This window comes from Cricetulus griseus, chromosome 5 (assembly GCF_003668045.3).
Source record: "Cricetulus griseus strain 17A/GY chromosome 5, alternate assembly CriGri-PICRH-1.0, whole genome shotgun sequence".
Classification (NCBI taxonomy): Eukaryota; Metazoa; Chordata; class Mammalia; order Rodentia; family Cricetidae; genus Cricetulus; species Cricetulus griseus.
The window spans coordinates 76,070,371-76,090,377 of NC_048598.1; the positions used below are offsets into that span (position 1 = coordinate 76,070,371).

The following is a 20,007-nucleotide window of genomic DNA, read 5'->3' on the forward strand; positions in this document are numbered from 1 at the left end:
GAAAATATTAAGCCCACAGAAAGCTCTTCTGTTGCCTGAGTGCAATGTTACTACCTCATCAAACCCAGTCATGGAAGGGAAGAAAAGGTTGATGAGGTCATACATAGCCCAGGAGTGAGGTCATGGGTTAAGGCTGACTCCAGTCACAGAAGAAGTGTGGCTGATGAAAAGGTGTTTGCCAGGTAGAAGTTAACATTCCTTTGCCTAAAAAAGTCTCTCGGGTCAGGAAAGAAAATCTATTAGATCAACTCTTAGCTTTCTCATGGTGGCATATGACTAATAGCACTTTAAAGTCCCCTGTGAAGGATATAATGATTAACTGGCCATTCACATCCTAGAAAGGTCACATTAGCAGCCCCTATCAGCACTTCACAGCTGAAGCAGTAGAGTGTGAAACTTGATGCTCATGAGTTCAGAGAATGATTAAAGTCAGAATGGTCCATGGCTGCTTATAAATGAAGCCCAAGATTCATAGCATCATCAATAGCAGGGACAGGTATCAGATAATTGTCAGCGGCAAAAGAAAAAGAAGTCTAATTTTTTTTCTATTTTTAATAAGTCAAGAAAAGCAGTTGAGCTAATGGAAATGTTAGTTGGTAGATGTAAACTTTAGAAGCCAATGCTATTCTGAAGAGTTCAGAAGGTTTTCTGATTTTGAAGAACATACTATTAATTTTTCAAGCCAATCAATAACACAGTCCAGCCCTAAAGGTAAGCTACTAATGAGAAGGTTTCTTTTTTGTTTGTTTGTTTGTTTGTTTTACTGGTTTTATTGTCTCAGAATCCAGATCCAAATGTTTTGGGCCGATTATAGCAAGATACATTGTCTTTTTATAGTCAAATATTATTTATAAGGAGACATTTCTTAAAGGATAACCCTCTGACTCATTGAGTAGAAAACCAAACATTCTGGAAAACTCAAAAGAAGCCCCCAGGAAGGAATCCCCTGACAGTGTTTTCCTTAACATTACAGGACTTCAGCTCCAAGCAGATTGATTTGAATGGATACCTCCTTTGGGAAGCAATGAGTTTCCAATAACCTGTGGTGTGACTTGTTTTATTTGGAAAATACTCAACCCCAGTGCTTCCAGTCCTGCTTGACTTGTAGAACTCCTGCAAGCCCATGTGGACTACGGGTAGAATGAGCAATGCAAAGAGCCGGCTTGGACTTGGCACATCCTTGTACTTCTGGGCACTGATGGACCTTACAACCACCGTTCTCTCCAGTACTCCAATGACAGGAGTCGAACTAAAAACACTCTTCTCAGACAGGGCACAGTCACATCAGCGAAGCAAGAGGAGCTGGGTTTGGAATCAGTTTTTCGTGCTGGAAGAGTATACTGGGACTGACCCTTTGTATGTCGGAAAGGTAAGATATGCCCAGTAGAAAGAGAAATTCCCAGGGTATCTGATGACAAAATTGGATATTAATTCGATCTGAATATGGATGATCACCTAGCCCCTGCCTGAGGTCCAGAATGCTAAGGGGACATTAGTTTATCACTAGCTAAAATACAGCTTTGTTTTGTGAGACAAAGTCAGAGACAAGAGTCTCTCCTTTGCTATGCCTCTATTAGGTGGGGAAAAAACACAACTCAGTGTGTGTGTGTTTCTAAAGCATTTCTATAGGTCTATCTTGAGACCTAACTTGAGTGACAATCAACAACAGAAGGACAAAACATCCTTCCTTCAAAATTTCTTAGTATGACTGCTTTGGGGTTAGTTGGAGACAATCAATTAATATATTAATAAACCAGATTCAAAGTCCCTTAATTTATCTATCATCATTTCATTTTTAATCCTAACTTTCTCTTCTGTTTGCCTTATTTGGATGGTAATCAGAAACCATCTTATGAAATCAACCAAGGGAGAGAGAAATGTAGACAAAAATTAATTAGAAAATAAATAATTCATTCAAATCATAACTAAAATACTTGTTTAGCATCAAAGCTATAAGCATATGTTTCAGATGCAAACACCTGTGGTTCTATACCCAGTCCTGCCAGGAGCTTCCAGGGAGCACTGCCAACCAAAGTCCTCAATAGTCTCAACAATTGTCTACTCTCTAAATTTTAAGATTTTTAAAAATTTTTAAGATTGTGCTGTGTGTGTGTGTGTGTGTGTGTGTGTGTGTGTGTGTGTGTGTGTGTGTGTGTGTGTGTGCATGTGCATACATGGGCGCACACCCATGAACATGTCTGAATTCAATAACTGCTGAAGTCAGAGAGCATTGAATCCCCTGCAGCTGGTTACAGCCATTTGTAAACATGATGAGACGTAAACTCAAATCCTATCCAAAACTGCTAAGAACAAACTTCTGAGCCATCTTTCTAGCCCCTTCTAGTCCCTTCCCAGTCCAGGTAAACATCCCTGTTCCCACCACAAACATGAAGCTGTTTCCACTACTTCTCAGAACTCCTGTACTGCTTGCTTAGTGACTTCATTTTATGAAAATTTCCAGTCACAGCCTTGGGCACTGCTGAACCATCTCAAAACTAGTGTCCATCACAATATTGGTTTTGTCCTTTATTTCAGGTTGGCCTTGTGCCATCTGACACCATCACTAGTGAACTGATCTGCTTCACCCCACACCATCTCTGCCCAAACCTGTCTCCTATCAGACTTGCTGTGTTTGCTTGTGTGCTGTTCTTTTCCTTGTTTTAAAAGTTTATTCCAGTGCATTGCATCTTTTCCCTTAGTCACTCCCTAACTCTGGGTTGAGTTATTAAATGATTGTTAGGACAAAGTTCGATGTTCCTCAAAATTTGTTTTATTTTATATGGATAGGAACAACATTTGCCTATATGTATTCATGTGCACTGTATGTGTGCAGTGCTTACAAAGACCAGAAAAGGGTGTCAGATCCCCTGGAACTGGAGTTACAAGATGGTGTGAGCTGTCTGTTGGGTGCTGGAAATTGATCCTGGGTACTCTACAAGACCAACAAGTGCTCTTAACTCCTGATACTCTTCCATCCTCATGCCTATGGTTTTAACTGTCATCACTGGGTCAATAAGTACAAAACCTCCATCTCTGTCTAAAACAACCCTATAAGCCTTGGATTCATAAACCGAAGGGAGTATGTGGTATCTTTGTGTGTACGATCCATGAGCCTAACTAAATGTATTATTTCTCATAAGGAACTCTTACTTCTTCAAATCTCCCTTCCCCAGTCTTTCTTGTCTCAGCATTGCCAGTTCCCCATTATAGAAGTGAAGACCTAGTAATCTGACTGGAGAAGTGGCTCAGTGGTTGAAATATCTGCAATATAAATGTGAAGACCTTAGCTAGAGTCCCAAGAACCCATGTAAATCCAATGAAGTACATTTGCAATCCCAGTGACCCTACAGCCAGATTGAAGGTAGAAGCAGGAGACTTTCTGAAGATATGTGGGCCAGCTGTCCTAGCATACACAGTGGCCAACAACATAGAAGATTCTTTGACTCAAACAAAGTAGAAGGAGAGGTTTTCCTCGGACCCTACTACATCATGCAATGTATATGCATGCCTACATTCACACGTGTATATGCAAACATATACATAAATATCACACGTACAAACACATGCACACACCCCAACAATTTAACAGCTTCTTTTTTTCTCAAAACTCTGCCTTCTCTCCACCTAAAATTCTGTTGTTCCTGTGCCAAAATAAATGCCAAACCCTTCATCTCTCCAGAGTGTACTTCCACCGTTATGTTTCACTTCAGTAAAATACCTGCCTGGTTTCCCAAACACTCTCCTCATGTCCACCTGCACTTTCAACATATGACATGTGACCTTTGTAAAAAGCCAATCAGATTACATCAACCCCACTCAGCTTAAGTCTCTTCCGTGTCTTTGCATTGAAGTGAAAGGAGGCCCTACAAGTGTTCCCCTGTAGCCTGCTGACCCACCTGCCTCTGAGGTCCTTCCATGTCCATGCTACACTCTGTCTGGTTCTTATGGTCCAGAAACATGGCTTTTCACAGTTCCCACAGTTTGCAAGGTATTTATGGATAGTTCCCCTACAGTGAAATGTCATTCGCCTTGCTTCTTCCATAGTGGGAACCTCTTCCTCTGTCTGTTCTCCTTTGGACCCTAAGCTTTCCTGAGCCCCTCTCTAGGGCAGGACCCTATGTAAGAGTCTATCACCACCTGGGTCTGGGAGATGGTTCAGTGATATTTAAGAGCACCTGTTGCTCTTCCCAGAGGACCCAAGTTCAGTTCTTAAGACCCAAACTAGGTGGCTCATGGCTACCGGTAACTCCAACTCCAGGCCACCTGAATCTTACTCAGGCACTGCATGCACATAGTGCATATACACACACTAAAAGGCACACATAGAATAACAAATAATTTTTAAGTCTCTCACCAATGCTTGTTTCACGGCAATTACCACAGCCTACAGTATTTTTGAGTTACTTATTTAGTATCTGAAGCTTCTTACTAGACTACAAGTGCCATGTGTGCGAGAACATTCATTGTTCTCAATTTATCCTCAGCACTAAAATTCTCACTTGACACACAAAAGATGGTTAAACAGATGTTTAGTGACAGTGAGTGGGTAAATTAATAACCATCTCATGGTATATATGGTAAGGATTCCCTAAACTGAAGCACAGAAAGTGCTTATCACAGTACCTTTACTCATTGTGACTTTGGAGTGCTTAATAGTAACAATAGTGCTGCAGAGTTCATTCAGAGATCACAGTGCCTCTAAGGCATGCCCAATGCTGCTGCAAACTCCCCAGCCTCCAAGTTCTCCTTCATCTTATTTATTCTTTCTACACAATTAGTCACCACAGATAGCAGTATTTGCTTGACAGTTGCTCTGGGATTCACTGCTTCCTCTCTGTGTTTCTTCATTTCCATGATTCTCTGTTCTTTGAGGTCAGATTAACTGAGTAGGCACCACCTAGTCTCCCTGGTAATGATTCCTCTTGAAAGCACCTACTCCATTATGCCAACCTTCTGAATCAACATACGATTCAATAATGTCCTCTTCCTCAGACCCTCTCACACTTTCAGAGATCAGGGCCAAGATATGTCTTCTTCTGGCTTCTATCCATCAATTAACACGCATGTCAGGTGCACGTTCATACCACTGTCCTCACAGGTACATCCTATGGCTACCTCTCTTAAGTGGCATTCAAATTCCCCAGGGTCTACCCTAAAAACTACTTACATAATGAACATTTCTTCTGTCTCTTTAGAGTTACAAAGACATACAGCACCTTGATGGTTGTAAAACAGTAGGTATCTGTGGTTATTACTAAGATACATTTAAGAAAATAACATACTAATATTCAGTAATTATTCCATATCCTAATATAATTTAGGGCTGCCTTGCCTCTCTTAGAAGGTAGAAATAGGGGTGCTACTTTCCAATCTGCATCACCTCCCAGACCCAGTCCAAAAGTGGCTAAATAAGAGTGCGAAGGAAAATGTCAATTAATATTGTAGTGGACTATCCTTGTACATTCAGCCACATTCAGAGGAAGCAGACCATTATAGCAAGGCTGTGAGGTTTATGCAACCTAAGGAATTAGGCTTGGGGGGATGGATTCCATTAACCAGCCAGGTTACACTAGTGGGAAGTAAAGTGCAGCTCTCCATAGCCCTCCCTTTTGCCCCATAGTCATTGGTTTTCTTTCCTGGTGCTCTGAAATAGCAAGCCAGCAACTTGAAATTTAGCCATGACAACACAGGACAAGTGCAGCAACATCAGGAACCTAAAGACTTGCTTTCTTAACACTCACTAATGCTGGGAAGTATGTAAATGTGCTACAGTCTCTCAGTGTAAGCATGCTCCCCCCAGGACACATTCACGTGCCTGGACAGTCACCTGTCCAAACTAGGGTTTACCCCATACTGCTGTGTCACTCTGCACATAGATACTTAGACATTCACTCATCCATTTACTTTCCCCCCTTTACTTTCTTTTAAAGAGAATCTATCCATCTTTCATACTCTTTACAGCAGAGAGAGTCAGCTTGTCACCTAAAGCCTGAGACAATGTCTGTTTAGGGAACCTGCAGAGGGTTTGCTTATTTCACGAAGGAATATGGCAACAGTGATCAGCTTTAATTGGTATGGCCTTGTAAAATCCCCACCAGGCTTCCCAGGGACATGGCAGTGTCCAGGTAAAGCTCAATTATATTGACACAGGCATAGGGGGTACAGAGAGATCCACTTGGGCAGGGACCTGTAGTGACTAGTCATGCAGAGACTAAGGATTACAAGGCAACTGTCTAACCACAATTAGAAGCACTCAGTGCCTTTCCAGAACATCACTGAGCAAGAAATGTCACTGGCAAAGACTCTGAGAAACACCTGTTCCCAAAATCCTAAATCAATTGAGTTTTTAGTCATGTACTTCCCAGCATTCATTCCTATTTCTGGCTAATACCTTAAAGACTAGATTTGTAGGTATAAGAGAGATCCATTTATCTGTCTAGAAGATTTCTAGAGGAAAGATGTCTTCCCAGAACGTACTTAAGTGCTGTAACTGAAGTTCACTTAGTGTTAGCTAGAATAAATACGAATAAAGGTAAAACATTTTAATACCAATTTTCCAAGTGCCTTAGAGAAGAACTTTGCATGTCCTCTTTTGCAATTGGGTATTCTGTGGCTCACAAACCCCAATTCTCCATGTACATTTCTTTGTGGACTTTAAGTTTCCTAAAGTGTCCCTCACTCGGTAGTCTAAATTGAAATGCAATTAATGTGGATCGAAATAGAGTCAGAGCTAGTTTGAAAAGCAGATAGTTTATTAGGAAAGCACTCACGTGATGGAGCCAGTCCTGTACAACCAGGTGGGTGAGGGAACATAGAGAGCCGCATGCGTGCAACCCTCATATTTAAGGCCTTGCTATGTCACTCTGACCACGCCCAAGTGTGCGTGGTCAGCATCACCTGTGCCAGCCCCCAAGCGGGCGTGGCCAGCATTTCCCCCTACAGTAGTCAGGTGTCCAAGATCTACACTGTGATGCAGCTGGGACTCTACTGTGCAATGGAGCTGGGAGTTCTCTTTTCCCAAATGAATTGTACTAAAGGGAAGGCAGGAGGCTAGAGGGAGATGAAACTTGTTCCTTTATTTTACCATCAGTTGGTCTAGCTTGGAGGCTTTTACAAACTCTCATCCTTATCAGGCCCCCTCAGTAATACTGACACTATCTACAACTCTCTGTTTCAGAGGAGGTAGTTCCCGGACTTACTTGGTCAGGAAGGCTCATCCAAACCCCTGAAACCATACCTAAGCAATACTCTCTTCTCTTTCAGGCCTAGCCTGAAGAGGGGCTCCCACATTCAGATGCCAGCAAATCCTAACTTTTTCCACTAACCTGTTACTCCTTCTGGAAGACTCCCTGGCTATTTCCCAGAGTCACTGTAGATCTGATACCCCAGTGTCTCCTCTTCCTTCCCTGCTATTAAAATAACTAACTGGTAGAGGACTTGTTTCCTGAGAGGATCATGGAGACATACAATTATATTCCTCAGAAATCAGTTCTGTGTAAGCCCCTTTCATGGCTAATATGTTTCCTGTTCATGAAAGGCCCTACCTACTTCACCATAGGAGCCCTTATCCCCTCTTCTTATGTTCTAGTCTGCTTTCTGTTGCTATGATTAAAAACACCTTGACCAAAAGAAATCACAGAGGAAAACTTATTCCATATTATGCTTTTGGGTACCGATCCTTCACTGTGGGAAGCCAAGGCAGAAACTCAAGGAAGAGCAGAGGCATTAGCCATGGAGGAATGTTGCTTACAAGCTTGTTCTCCATTTCCAGTTCAGCTACTTGTTCTATATAGCCCAGGCCCACCACCACCAAGGGATGGTGCCACTAGTGCTTGGCTGGGTCATCCTACAAGAATCAGAAATCAAAAAAATGTCCCCAGAGATAAGCCTACAGACTACTAAGAAGCAACATAAAAGATATTATCCCTTAAAAGGAGGCAATGAAAGGTTCCTAGCAGAAGCTTTAGCCTGAACCTGTATAATCTGCTACAGGCCAGGGCACATATCAGGATGACTGCATAGCCTTCCCCTCTGGAGAACTGTCTACACAGGGATATGAGCTTCAGCACTGACTCCATTTGACCCTAGCCAACCTCATCAACCTTAGGAAGTATGGTTGCCCCTCAGCAGTGTGAGCTTTGCTTTCTGTTGTTTATTAAGCCTACTCTAAAGGCAAGCCACTTACATTTGGCCTGTGGTGGTATCAGTGTGCTTAATGTGTCAAGCTCTGTGTCTAATATAACTTGTCATACCTTAACCTGTTTTATTGCAAGTCAAAGGTCACATGCCTTAAAGTTATATATGCAAATATATATATACAGTTTTTTAATCTCATGATTTAAGAAACTCCTGAAATTTTTCTCTTTCTTCTTCCAGTTCCATGGTGCTGGGGAGCATATTTCTACAGGGAATGGTCTTCATTTCTTTGTGCCCAGTTCCAAAGTAAATGTCTTTTACTTCTACACAATAAGTGCTGGGCTTTTTTTCCCCCCTTGCTCTTTAAACTGCATAAATAGAAGATGATAGTGATAATAGTGTATATGGAATAAAGAAATGTGAGGCTGTCATATTCTATATAGAATACTTTTAAGCAGAAAGAAATCCAAAGCATTTTATTCTTTTATTTCCCTACTGGAGAAAAGACACACTTTCATTCCCTAGGCAGCACGACTTGGCCAGGAATAAGTTGAGATTAACTCAAAAACCAGTTCCAACCTCTAAAGCCATCCCTGCCTGAGGAGGCTGTGACTACACTTTCAGGTGTTCCCTGAGTGTCCCTTCACATTAATCCTCAGAGGAGCACTACCAGAGCCCCTCCAAGGCTCTGCATCATGACAAGGTCTCTAGCTCTAGCTAGGTTTTACTCCTGGAGGCTTGAAGGGAACAGATAAGAGCTTGGTATGTTAATACCCTTTTAATATTCTTTTCTCTCAGCAGGTATGTCATCACCATAATTGTCCCCATTTATAGCTATCCTACTATGAGAAAGGAACATTGCTCTGTACTTTACATACATTAATCTCTAATGATCCCTGTAACCCTTAGAATTGTTGCTATTCTCCATTTATAACATGATAAAATTAAGGGTTATAGACAGTATATTTACTCATGACTAGGACACTTAGTTGATAACTGACACAGATCATACTCAGATCTATTGGGCTTGCAGCATTATGCCTAACACTTGTTGTCTGTTTTATGATTAAATCTTTGGTGCTGAAGTATACAAGTGCTGAAACATAGGCAGCAGTGCTAACTAAACTTTATGCTTTTGCTGAGTCTTTTGAGAGAGGCCTAAAGGATAACACAAGCTCTCAGCATTCTTGTCGTCCATGCACAATAATAAAGACAGATGTATTTCTAGGCTGAGGTAAAATGGTGCTTCCAGATGTCTTTGGAGAAATTATTACAAAAGAGTATGAGAAGATGGGGCTGGAAAGATAGCTCACTGGTTAAGAACACCAGCTGCTCTTCCAAAAGACACTGGTTTGATTATTAGTACAGACAGTGGCTCGCAACACTCTGCAACATCAGTTCTAGGGTATCTGATGCTCTTTTCCGGTCTTTGCAGGCATATAAGTAGTGCAGAGACATACACTGAGAAAAATACAGACAGATGAGCAGAGAAGCAAGTACCTAGTGCAACCATCCACAGTAGATTATAGTTACTCAATAAAATCCAAGAATGAGTCCTGCCAAAAAGAGAGACACTGTTGAAACACACACACACACACACACACACACACACACACACACACACACACACACAATCAGCACTTAAACCAACACAGTCCTATATATAATGGCCTTTAATGGCCTTTACCTTTTAAGTTTTAAAATTATAATTTATTTATTTATTTATTTATTTATTTATTTATTTTGTGTGTGTGTGTGTGTGTGTGTGTGTGTGTGTGTGTGTGTGTGTGTATTTACATGCGTGGGCACATGTGTAGAAGTTAAAGGACACTTTTCAGAAGTCAGAAGTCTCTCTTTCCATCATGAGGGCCCAGGAATCAAATGTAAATCATCAGTCATCTTGTGGTCCTTGGTCTTAGCAGTATAATGAGTCACTTCGTCATCTTTTAAGCCACCTTGAACTGTCATAAAATTTATGACATTTCAGAAATTAACCTATACCTGTTAGTTAGTTAGTTAGTTAGTTAGTTAGTTAGTTAGTTAGTTAGTTAGTTAGATTTTTGAGACACGGTTTCTCTCTGTATCCCTGGCTGCCCCCTAGAACTGACTCTGTAGACCATGTAGACCAGGCTGGCCTTGACTCAGAGATCTGCCTGCCTCTCGTCTTGTGCCACCACTTACTTTTAACTTTAAAATTTAACTTTGTCTGTTGTCTTTTCTTTTTCTTGAATGAAAAGATAAGCTTAATAAACTTGCTCCTATTTATACAGATGTCTTCTGTGTTCCTCAAGGATAGTCATTTTTAAAATATTAAGATCAAGATAATGAGTATATCATAGAAAACCCTGTATCTCTTTACTCACCATTTTAAAGCATGTTAGTTCTTTACAGAAAGATTTTCTAAACACTGAGGTGGATAGAACATTCCCATGTAAAGGGAGGTCTTATCTGTACAAAAGTAAAGACAGTTTATTTCCAGTGCCTGTGCAAATCCATAATGACATTTCAGTGCTTTTGTCCCCAGCTTCACTCAGACATGGACAGGGGAGATGGATCCATCAAATACATCCTTTCAGGAGAAGGAGCAGGCATCGTGTTTACTATTGATGATACTACTGGAGACATCCATGCCATTCAGAGGCTGGACCGGGAGGAAAGAGCCCAATACACTTTAAGGGCCCAAGCCCTAGATAGGAGGACAGGCCGGCCAATGGAGCCAGAGTCAGAGTTCATCATCAAAATCCAAGATATCAATGACAATGAGCCCAAGTTCCTGGATGGACCTTACATTGCCACTGTGCCAGAAATGTCACCAGTAGGTAAGGTGGGGATGTGTTGATTTTTTACAAAAAGTAGGTGCACTGTAGAATATCCTACTGTGTATACATAGAGAAGAAAATGTGCTGAAATCATAAAACTGAAACCAAAATGACCACCACTCCTTCAGCATGTAGGAAGTTATGTAGATATTGGAAGCAGCCACATTAAGCAATAATAAATCTTCCAGTGTCTTCCAATTATGATTCCTTAAGAATACTCTATAAATTAGATGGCTGATAGATGATATCTGATTGTTGAGGGTAAACACTGGCTGTTACCAATGAACAAAGAAGGCCACATAGGCAGTGTTGCTTTCACTGGTTACTAAGAACTTAAACATAAATAACTGTCATCTCCATTGAGTAAAATGATAGGAGTTACAGAAGCTGATCTAGAAAGGGAACTCTCCCAGAGAAGCAAGCATAACAAACATTGGCAAAATGTTTTAAGGCTGACTGTTAAGGATTATATTGGCTCTTTATAACTGGGCTTGAAAAGATTTCTTCCACTTCTCTCCCTCAGGTACCTCTGTTATCCAAGTGACAGCCACAGATGCTGATGACCCAACCTATGGCAACAGTGCCAGGGTAGTGTACAGCATTCTCCAGGGCCAGCCATATTTTTCTGTGGACTCCAAAACAGGTATATAGTGCAAGAGTCAACTCAGAGGTGATTCAATTCTTCCTCATGTTTCCTACTTAGGGCAGACCCAACTCTTCTTTTCAAGCTCTCTGTAGGGAATGTATTACACAGAAAAGACTGCCATAATCTTTAGGATTAGGAGAGTACATTATAACTGCCAGTGGTGAGAGACAGTGTGCATGGGTTGCTAAGAGACACTAAAGCCCTGCCTACAGAGATGTCTCCTCACTACCTGTCCCAAACTCCCATGTATGTATTTATTTATCAAGGTTTAAGGTCTTCTATAACTCCAACAAGTCCAAAGAAGATTGCCCCATCACCTGGGCTTTCTCTACAGCTAGAATCCCTGAGTCTTCTGGGCAATCATTCAGCTGACCATCAGGATTCATTCAGATCAGGAAACTGGGAAGTTAAGTGCTAACCAGCTCCTATGATATGCTGATATGCCCCTTGATGTTATCTGCTGAGCCAACACTTGCTAAGCAAAAGGCAAGGCCAGAGTGAATGGCTTCTGGGAGCCTATGACAAAGAAAACAGAACTGATAAGAAGTAGCATGACATAAAAGGAGAAACTGTGATGCCTGGGGCTTTGCTAGTTTCCAGGGGCTTTGACTACAGGATTCATGTGCTTTAAACTCTCAAGGGAAATCACTTTCCCTATCTGTATTGGGCAGAATAACTACTGTATCATTGTTGTCTTACATTTGTGTCAGCATTTCTCCTTCCCTAAGCACTTTTGTACACATTACCATTTTTACCTCCCAAGTAAAATATATAGGAAGGATTATTGCTCCCACTTTACACAGGGAAAACAGCTCTAAGAGGAGGAACTTGAGCAAAGAAAGAACCACAAAGGTAAAGTCACTGGTGAACAGTCAAAGTCACCTTTTTATTTGAAAGAAAAGAAATAGGTCTCTATTATTACTAACCTGAGAGGATTTTTTTCCTATCTATCCTCAAGGTAGCCAGGCATTCAGAAAATGGTATCATAAAGGTAGAAAGTGTGAGAGTATAAATTAGTGGGAGGAAAAATATCACAGTTAGAGAAGTCAATAAAACAGAAACTTCAAAAATCCTACCTTTGGGGAGGGGAGCAAGAATGAAGGGATGCCTGCAGGGAAGAAAACTACAGGCAGGGACAGGGTGGCATGTCCTTTAGATCCTCAGAAGTAGTTTACATTATTCTGACAATGCCCATGAGGGCCATCTATAGTGTTAAGGTCAAAAATACATGAAAAGATTGTCATTGCGTTGGCCAAGAGGCATTTACAAGAAGAAAATGCTGCACATTTCATTTTAGAATAGTATCGGTGACCGTGCTACATACATCATAGGAGGAAACTCAGGCAGGGTACTGTCCTCACACGCTTGCCTTTGCATGAAAAATGCCAATTTAACTACGGGCTATATCATAAACCTGTAACAGTAAGCCTTTAACCTTCCCTTCAAGTATATGAAAGCCAGATTTTCTTAGCTGAAGATTTAAAAAGGAGATAAAACCTAAATATCCCTGACTAGATCAGAATCTACATTTCTATGCATTTCCTTTAGGCCCCTCTTCTTAAATGAAATCCGGTCCCACATTTCCATGCTGCTTCTACTCAGCAGTGTATGGAGAAGTTAATCTTCTATGCTCAGCGAAAATAAACAACACACATTGAGTCTCTCTACCTCCCCCCGCCCCCCCGCCCCCCAGGCCTTAAGGAACTCAGCAAGGCACACAAGTAAGCAGAAGAAACCAAAGCAGAGAATGTAAACAAAAGGGGAGTCTAATCAAATTTCATCCCTGCTTCCAGGCAGAGGAGAAGCAGGGAAATCATACTCGGAGCCAGTGTCTAAAGAGTCATTCACACTACAAGGGCTCTGGGGCTGAAGGCTGAAGGAGCAGGGGAATTACCCAAAATTACAGATTTGCAGACATACAAAGCTTTGTTTTCTATACTCAAAGCCCAGATAAAGACAGAACAGTCTACAGTTGCCATAGACTGCACATCCCGGAGTCTATAAGAAAACCACTGCTGCCACCTCCTGTTCTGTCTCAGTAACGTTGTCAAGGACACAGCCTCTGGGCTTTTATTGATGGGTATCTGTTTCTTGGCCCTTTGTTTCACATAGTGTCTTTCTGAATCTAGGATTTTAACCACAAGTTTAATAAAAAACGGGCAATGTGCATCTTGGTGTTAGGTACTTATAATACATAAGGGAGACAACTACAGATGAGTCCTCGGAAAACTAGTTTTGTGGTTTTGCTTTTTATAAACAATTCCTATCCTGCAGGTGTAATCAGAACAGCACTCATGAACATGGACAGAGAAGCCAAAGAATACTATGAAGTAATTATTCAAGCCAAGGATATGGGAGGGCAGCTTGGAGGATTAGCTGGGACCACAACAGTCAACATCACCCTCTCAGATGTCAACGATAACCCTCCCCGCTTTCCCCAGAGTAAGTACCAACCATAGCTCATCTCTCAGACCAGAGGGACCCACCTTTTACTGAGGTTCTGGTGTAAGGTCAGTTTGTATTAAAAATCATTTATTTATACCTTCCTGTGTCACAACCATCTTCCCAGCACTGAATCAATGTTTCTCAGCCTTTTTTTTTATTTGTCACTATTTCATCCCTGTTAAATCTTCTTAGACTTTTTTTTCCCTATTTTTTGAACCTGATGGCCACATCGCCCACCTGTCCAAAAGTGAATACTAAGAATAAGATTTGTCAGATAGGGCCATGAATCGGCATCATGTGTAAGATTTGTTCTTACCCACTAACTCTCCATCAAGAGCTCATTTTAAGAGGATGATTTTCAGAATGGGAATGAGTCCAGAACACATTTCCTGAAACAGCCACATCTGTAGCTGAACAGACTACCATCTGACCACATTAACCAAGCAATATACAAGTAGGTGCCAAGTAGTACATAACCCATAAAGACACCATGGGTACACAAGGTACTAACCCCTACCTCTCAAGCTTAAAATCCACCCAAGGAGTACATGTTCTGCTCATAGAGGAAAAATCAATAAGAAGTGTTTGGTGTGCCACTTGGAGGTTCATAAATGGTACAAATTAAGCAGATTCCTATGTTGACTCATGCTATAGCTTGGAAAGACTAAATGAAGTTTCATGGAATGGTTTGGGAAATGCACATGGCTTCTTGTTCTCAACAAGTAAAAATGAATGAAGTTTTCACTTAATGAGACTTAAGCCAAAAACTGAAGAATAGAAAGGATTTATACTGGCAAAACAGGAAACACGCCAAGATGAAGAAGCCACATTCATTCAAGCACTATCAATTTGAAATTCTATCTAGGGATGCAATATACAGTCCTGTGCAAAGCCAACAAACTCTTTGATACATCAGAGGTCATATGAGTTGAAATTTGAATGCAATAAGAATATATAACATAAGAACATCATACATATATATATATATATATATATATATATATAGAGAGAGAGAGAGAGAGAGACAGAGAGACAGAGAGAGACAGAGAGACAGACAGGCAGGCAGACAGACAGACAGACAGACAGACAGACAGGCAGACAGAGACAGAGAGAGTAGGAATAAATAAGAAATACGGACTCTTGACTCTCAATCTCCTGGCTAGAGGAACCACAGCTGAGGGTTTAGTCAAAGTAAACAACCTTTTATAATCTGAGTGGCAGGGAGCAGGGCTGTACTGCTGACAGAATAGAAGATGCATAATGGAACTGGTGACAAGCAGGGGAAGACAAATTCAGATTTGAATATGAAGTGACAACAAAACAATCAGGTTGAATGTCCTTAAGGAGTGGAGATGTGACTTTGAAAAGTGAGTGCCTGAAGGGAAGAAACTGGAGAAGTCAAGACAGCAGACACAATTCCAGGTTGAACACTTACCCAGGAAAAGGGGAAACAAACAAAAACAAAAACAAGGCTGGAGCTGAGGGAATAGCTCAATCATTGCTTGTTTGGCAAGCCTGACCCAAGTTCACCACCCAGAATTACATGCCAGGAATGCTGGTACTCTTTTGCAATCCCCATGCTGAGATGTTGGAAAAGAGTGGATCCCTGAGATTCCCTGCTCATCCTTTTTAACATAGTTGGCAAGTTCTAGGCATGTGAGAAGCCCTCTTTCAAAATATGGTGAAAAGCACCTAAAGAACAACACAAATGGTTTACTTCTGGCTTCTACATGCAAGTATACACACATGCACACAGAACACACACACACACACACACACACACACACACACACACACACACACACACCTAAACTTGAAACAGAATGAAGCCAGACTACTAACTAACTAATGAAGCCAGATTGCATTTTGAACCAGCCAGATCAAAATGACTTTTATTTCATTTACATAAATAAAGAAGGCTCAAATAGTCATGTGCAACTGGTATACACAAAGACACCATGGCCATTTATGAAATAAAAATGGTAGAATATCAGGCAAGTACTTTACAATTGATAGAAATGAGTAAGTTACTAAGATGGCTTGTCCACCAATCAGGATGCAAGATATCAAGGAACAGTTGTGAACTTTCCATGCAGAGTGATTAGAGCAAATTTACTGATCCTGGGTTCCATTTTAGTTCACAAATAAATGTTGTGTACACCATATGAACACTGTGGATTCTTGAATATTTTGAATTACTGGACTTTTCAAATTTGACACTAAAAGGATATCCCTGATGAAGGTGGACTGGGGGAGCAAAAGAGCCAAGGTATTACAAAGCTCAAACATTTAGACATCTGGACACTTGTGGGTAAGTCACATGGCCCTGCACATGGCAGCCTCTCTAGAAGGTGACACAATACAATGACTTGGAATTTAGTTTTACCCCCAAATCAAAGTGTTAACACCATTCTAACACATCCACCTTGAGTAGTCTCTGTTTCAAATTTAGTGATAATCTAGAATTTAGGATGGAATGGAATATGAAATATATCTCATAGAAGACAAAATGGAGCCATATGAAATAATTTAAATTTATGTTTCTAAACATTCATCCATTAACCCTGTTTCCACTACAATATAGTACTTTTGCACCTTTCAAAAGAAATTAACTCATCATTAAATGTTTCTCCATTTATCTGTGACAGCTACATTTGAATGATTCCATTATTCCTTAACCTTACCTTGGATTAAATGCTTCTGCTCTACTATTCTTCTGATTCCCTATTGTAGAAATTCCATTTAGCTGCCTTTTTTTTTTTTTACAAATGTTAACCATAACTAGCTGTGGATGTTGACAAAATGGCGTGCCTGCTCTTTTATGTTAAACCAGCTTAATCACCTTTAGCTAAAATAATATTATGATCTCAAGATATTTATTTCTAATACCATGTAGGAATTCTAATACATGCTGAAATTATAACTGTGTTTAAACATATAGCACACACAGCTTTCCTTCTGTGGAAAAGACTATAGGCAGATGCATGATTTTCTAAAATTTCTGGGGTAAAAGTGTAATCCACTGAGAACTTAGCATGGCACAGTACAGAGTCCTTGGCTTGCACTTGTAAGGTACAAACATTGCTTCTTCTTCTCCTGTGGAACATGGATTACAGTGAGCTGTCAGTCATCCACAGTTCTTGTGAGACATCATCTCCTGGGCTTCCTTCAGCCTTCCTTGTAGTTTAAAATGTATAGTAAAAAAGAGGGTTATAGAGATGGCTCAATAGTTAAGGGTGCTTACTGCTCTTGCAGAAGACCCAGGTTCAGGCCCTAATACTCACATCAAGCCAGTCAGAACCCACCACTGTAACTCCAGCTCCGAGAGATCTGATGTCCTCTGTACCCTGCAAGAACCTGAATTCACATGATGCACATAAACTCATGCAGTCACACATACATACATACACACAGAAATTAATTTAAAATGAGACCACAATCATATTGAAAATGTGTATGATTTTTGTTATTCAGTCTGCCAGTCTGTGACTAATAAAATAAGGATGTCCAAAGATGAATCCTAAAAAGGTAAGTTCTCAAATACACAACTTCATAGATGTGACAATAAACTACAAAAAATTAGTTATGAGTCAGAGCGTCAACTCAAAAAAGAAGGCATTACCAATGCTGAGATTCTACTATGTGTGGGATCTGGTTTGGGTATTTGGCTTTAGAACTAGAACAAAAAGCCCATGCAGAGGCATCCAGATAGTCTCAGCTACAAAAATCATGTTGATGGGCTACATGGGGAGCTCAAAGGGCTTTCTCTTGGTTTTTCCTCTATGCTTACAGATCTCCAACCACTCTGGGACACTGGCCATAGAGATGGGACCACAGCACACAGGCTAGGACATAAATGGAAATTAGGACATTTGAAATTTGATAGAATAAATGCGCTTTGTGATCCCAGGCTTCCCAGGAAGAAAGTGACATTTGGAGAAATAGCCCCATTCATGTGGCATACTAAAGACAAGGAAGCAAGATGCTTCTTCCTGTGCTGAAGGAAGAATGACACAATGAGTGTTCCACCATTACCCTGTCTTACTCTTGGGCTCAGTAGAGCTATTCGACTCCTCCTTATTGAACAGTCAGCACAGTTCATAGGCTGTAGGGCTGCTTTTGACACTCTGAACTAAAATTTTAAACTGTAAAATATAAGCTTTTACTTATGAACCACCAAAAAAGTTTGCATGGCATGCCTGATACCGTGTGATAACAAGACATGTTTTTAGTGTCAGATTATCAAGAATGCATGTTCCCGCTTTTTTCACAGAACATTATCAGATGAGTGTGCTGGAATCAGCTCCAATTAGCTCCACTGTGGGGAGAGTGTTTGCCAAGGACTTGGATGAAGGGATCAATGCAGAGATGAAGTACACTATTGTGGATGGAGATGGTGCAGACACTTTTGATATTAATACAGACCCAAATTTCCAAGTTGGCATCATAACTGTGAAGAAGGTAATCCAATTTCCTTTTCCAAATCATTTTCAAGTGTACTTTGCACATGAAACACTAGTGAAGGGTGGTTGTTTATTATGATATGTTTTGTTTTGGTCCTCTGACAAAAGTCTCTTTCCTGGACTAGTGAAATGGCTCAGCAGGTAAAAGTAATTTCCACAAAAGCCTGACAACCTAGAACCCACATTGCTAGAAGAGAGTCAGCTCCCAGAAGTTTTCCTCTTAACCTCCACACTGCAACATGGCATGGGTACAGCTACACTCAGACACTCAGACACATCATATCACACACACACACACACACACACACACACACACACACAATTTAAAATTAAATCTTCCTCATTAGCTTAATAAATGCCTCTTATTGCTTGGGCTTACGTGCAAGAACACTGGCTTGTCACATTATTTTATAGAAAAGGTCATTAAAAATATATTACAAATAAGCCACTTCTACTTAGCCACTTAAAACTGCTATAGCTTGATGCTCTAATGTTGTTAATGACTTAATCAATATTTGAATCCCACATCTTTACATCAGTTTACCATAAATAGAAAAGCAAGCTATAATATTATTATGAATCAATAAAACATAGCACTTTTTAATTGTTTCTTGAAGCCCCATAAATGCAAATGAAACTTGAGAAAGTTTTATCAAACATAAAACTTCTTTGTTCCATCTCAAAGCACCAAGTTCCCTAAAGGGAAATGTTCATTCTCTATGTGCCATTAAGCACATATAGATCAATTCAATGAATAGAAGGTAAATTTTTCCTATTTTAAATTTCTTTTCTTTTTGTGTGTACATACGTATGTATGTGGGACATGTGTTTATGCACATGCACATTTGTGAAGATGCATGTAGAGGAAAGAGGTTGACTAGTGAGCCCAGGAAATCCTCCTATCTTTATTTCCTTAGAACTGTGGTAGAGACATGCAATTGGTCTGGCTTTTACATGGGTACTTGGGATCCGACTCAGGCCTTCATGCTTGTGTGGCAAGTACTGTTGTGGCTGAGCCATGTCCTAACCCAGATTGAACTTTTGAAAAACTGAATGCATGGCCTAAGGAGCAGGATCAGTAGATTAAAGTATGAAGACCAGAGTTCCCCAGAACCACCTTAAAAAATGGGCAGTTCATCCCATATGAAGGGATGCTCTCTTGACCTGGACACATGGGGAAGGGCCTAGGCCTGGCCCAGGATGATGTGGTAGACTTTGCGGAGCCCCTTTTGAGGGCCTTACCCTGCCTGGGGAGTGGAGGGGGAATGGCTAGGGGCAGGTGGGATGTTGGGGGGGAGGGAGAGGAAGAGGGAGAAGGGATTGACATCTGAAGCAAGCTTTTTCCTAATTTGAACTAATAAAATAAAATTAAAATTAAAAACAAAAGAAAAAAAGTGGGCAGTTGTGGCAGCCTATGTTTAATCCCACCACAGGATTTTTAAAAAGACACAGGACCCTGGGGATCCTGTGAGAGACCCGGCCACACTAAATATAGAAT

General features: G+C 40.7%; 1 protein-coding gene across 1 annotated transcript in view; it reads left to right on the forward strand.

Annotated features, from left to right (window-relative positions):
* The first annotated feature begins 1,123 nt into the window (after positions 1–1,123).
* Positions 1,124–20,007, forward strand: part of Cdh20 (cadherin 20) — a 70,203-nt gene continuing 51,319 nt past the window's right edge. The window contains exons 1-5 of the mRNA XM_027417846.2: positions 1,124–1,369; positions 10,661–10,955; positions 11,479–11,598; positions 13,876–14,043; positions 18,320–18,507. Of these exons, the coding sequence (XP_027273647.1) occupies positions 1,124–1,369; positions 10,661–10,955; positions 11,479–11,598; positions 13,876–14,043; positions 18,320–18,507 (1,017 nt within the window). The remainder of the gene's footprint in view (positions 1,370–10,660; positions 10,956–11,478; positions 11,599–13,875; positions 14,044–18,319; positions 18,508–20,007) is intronic.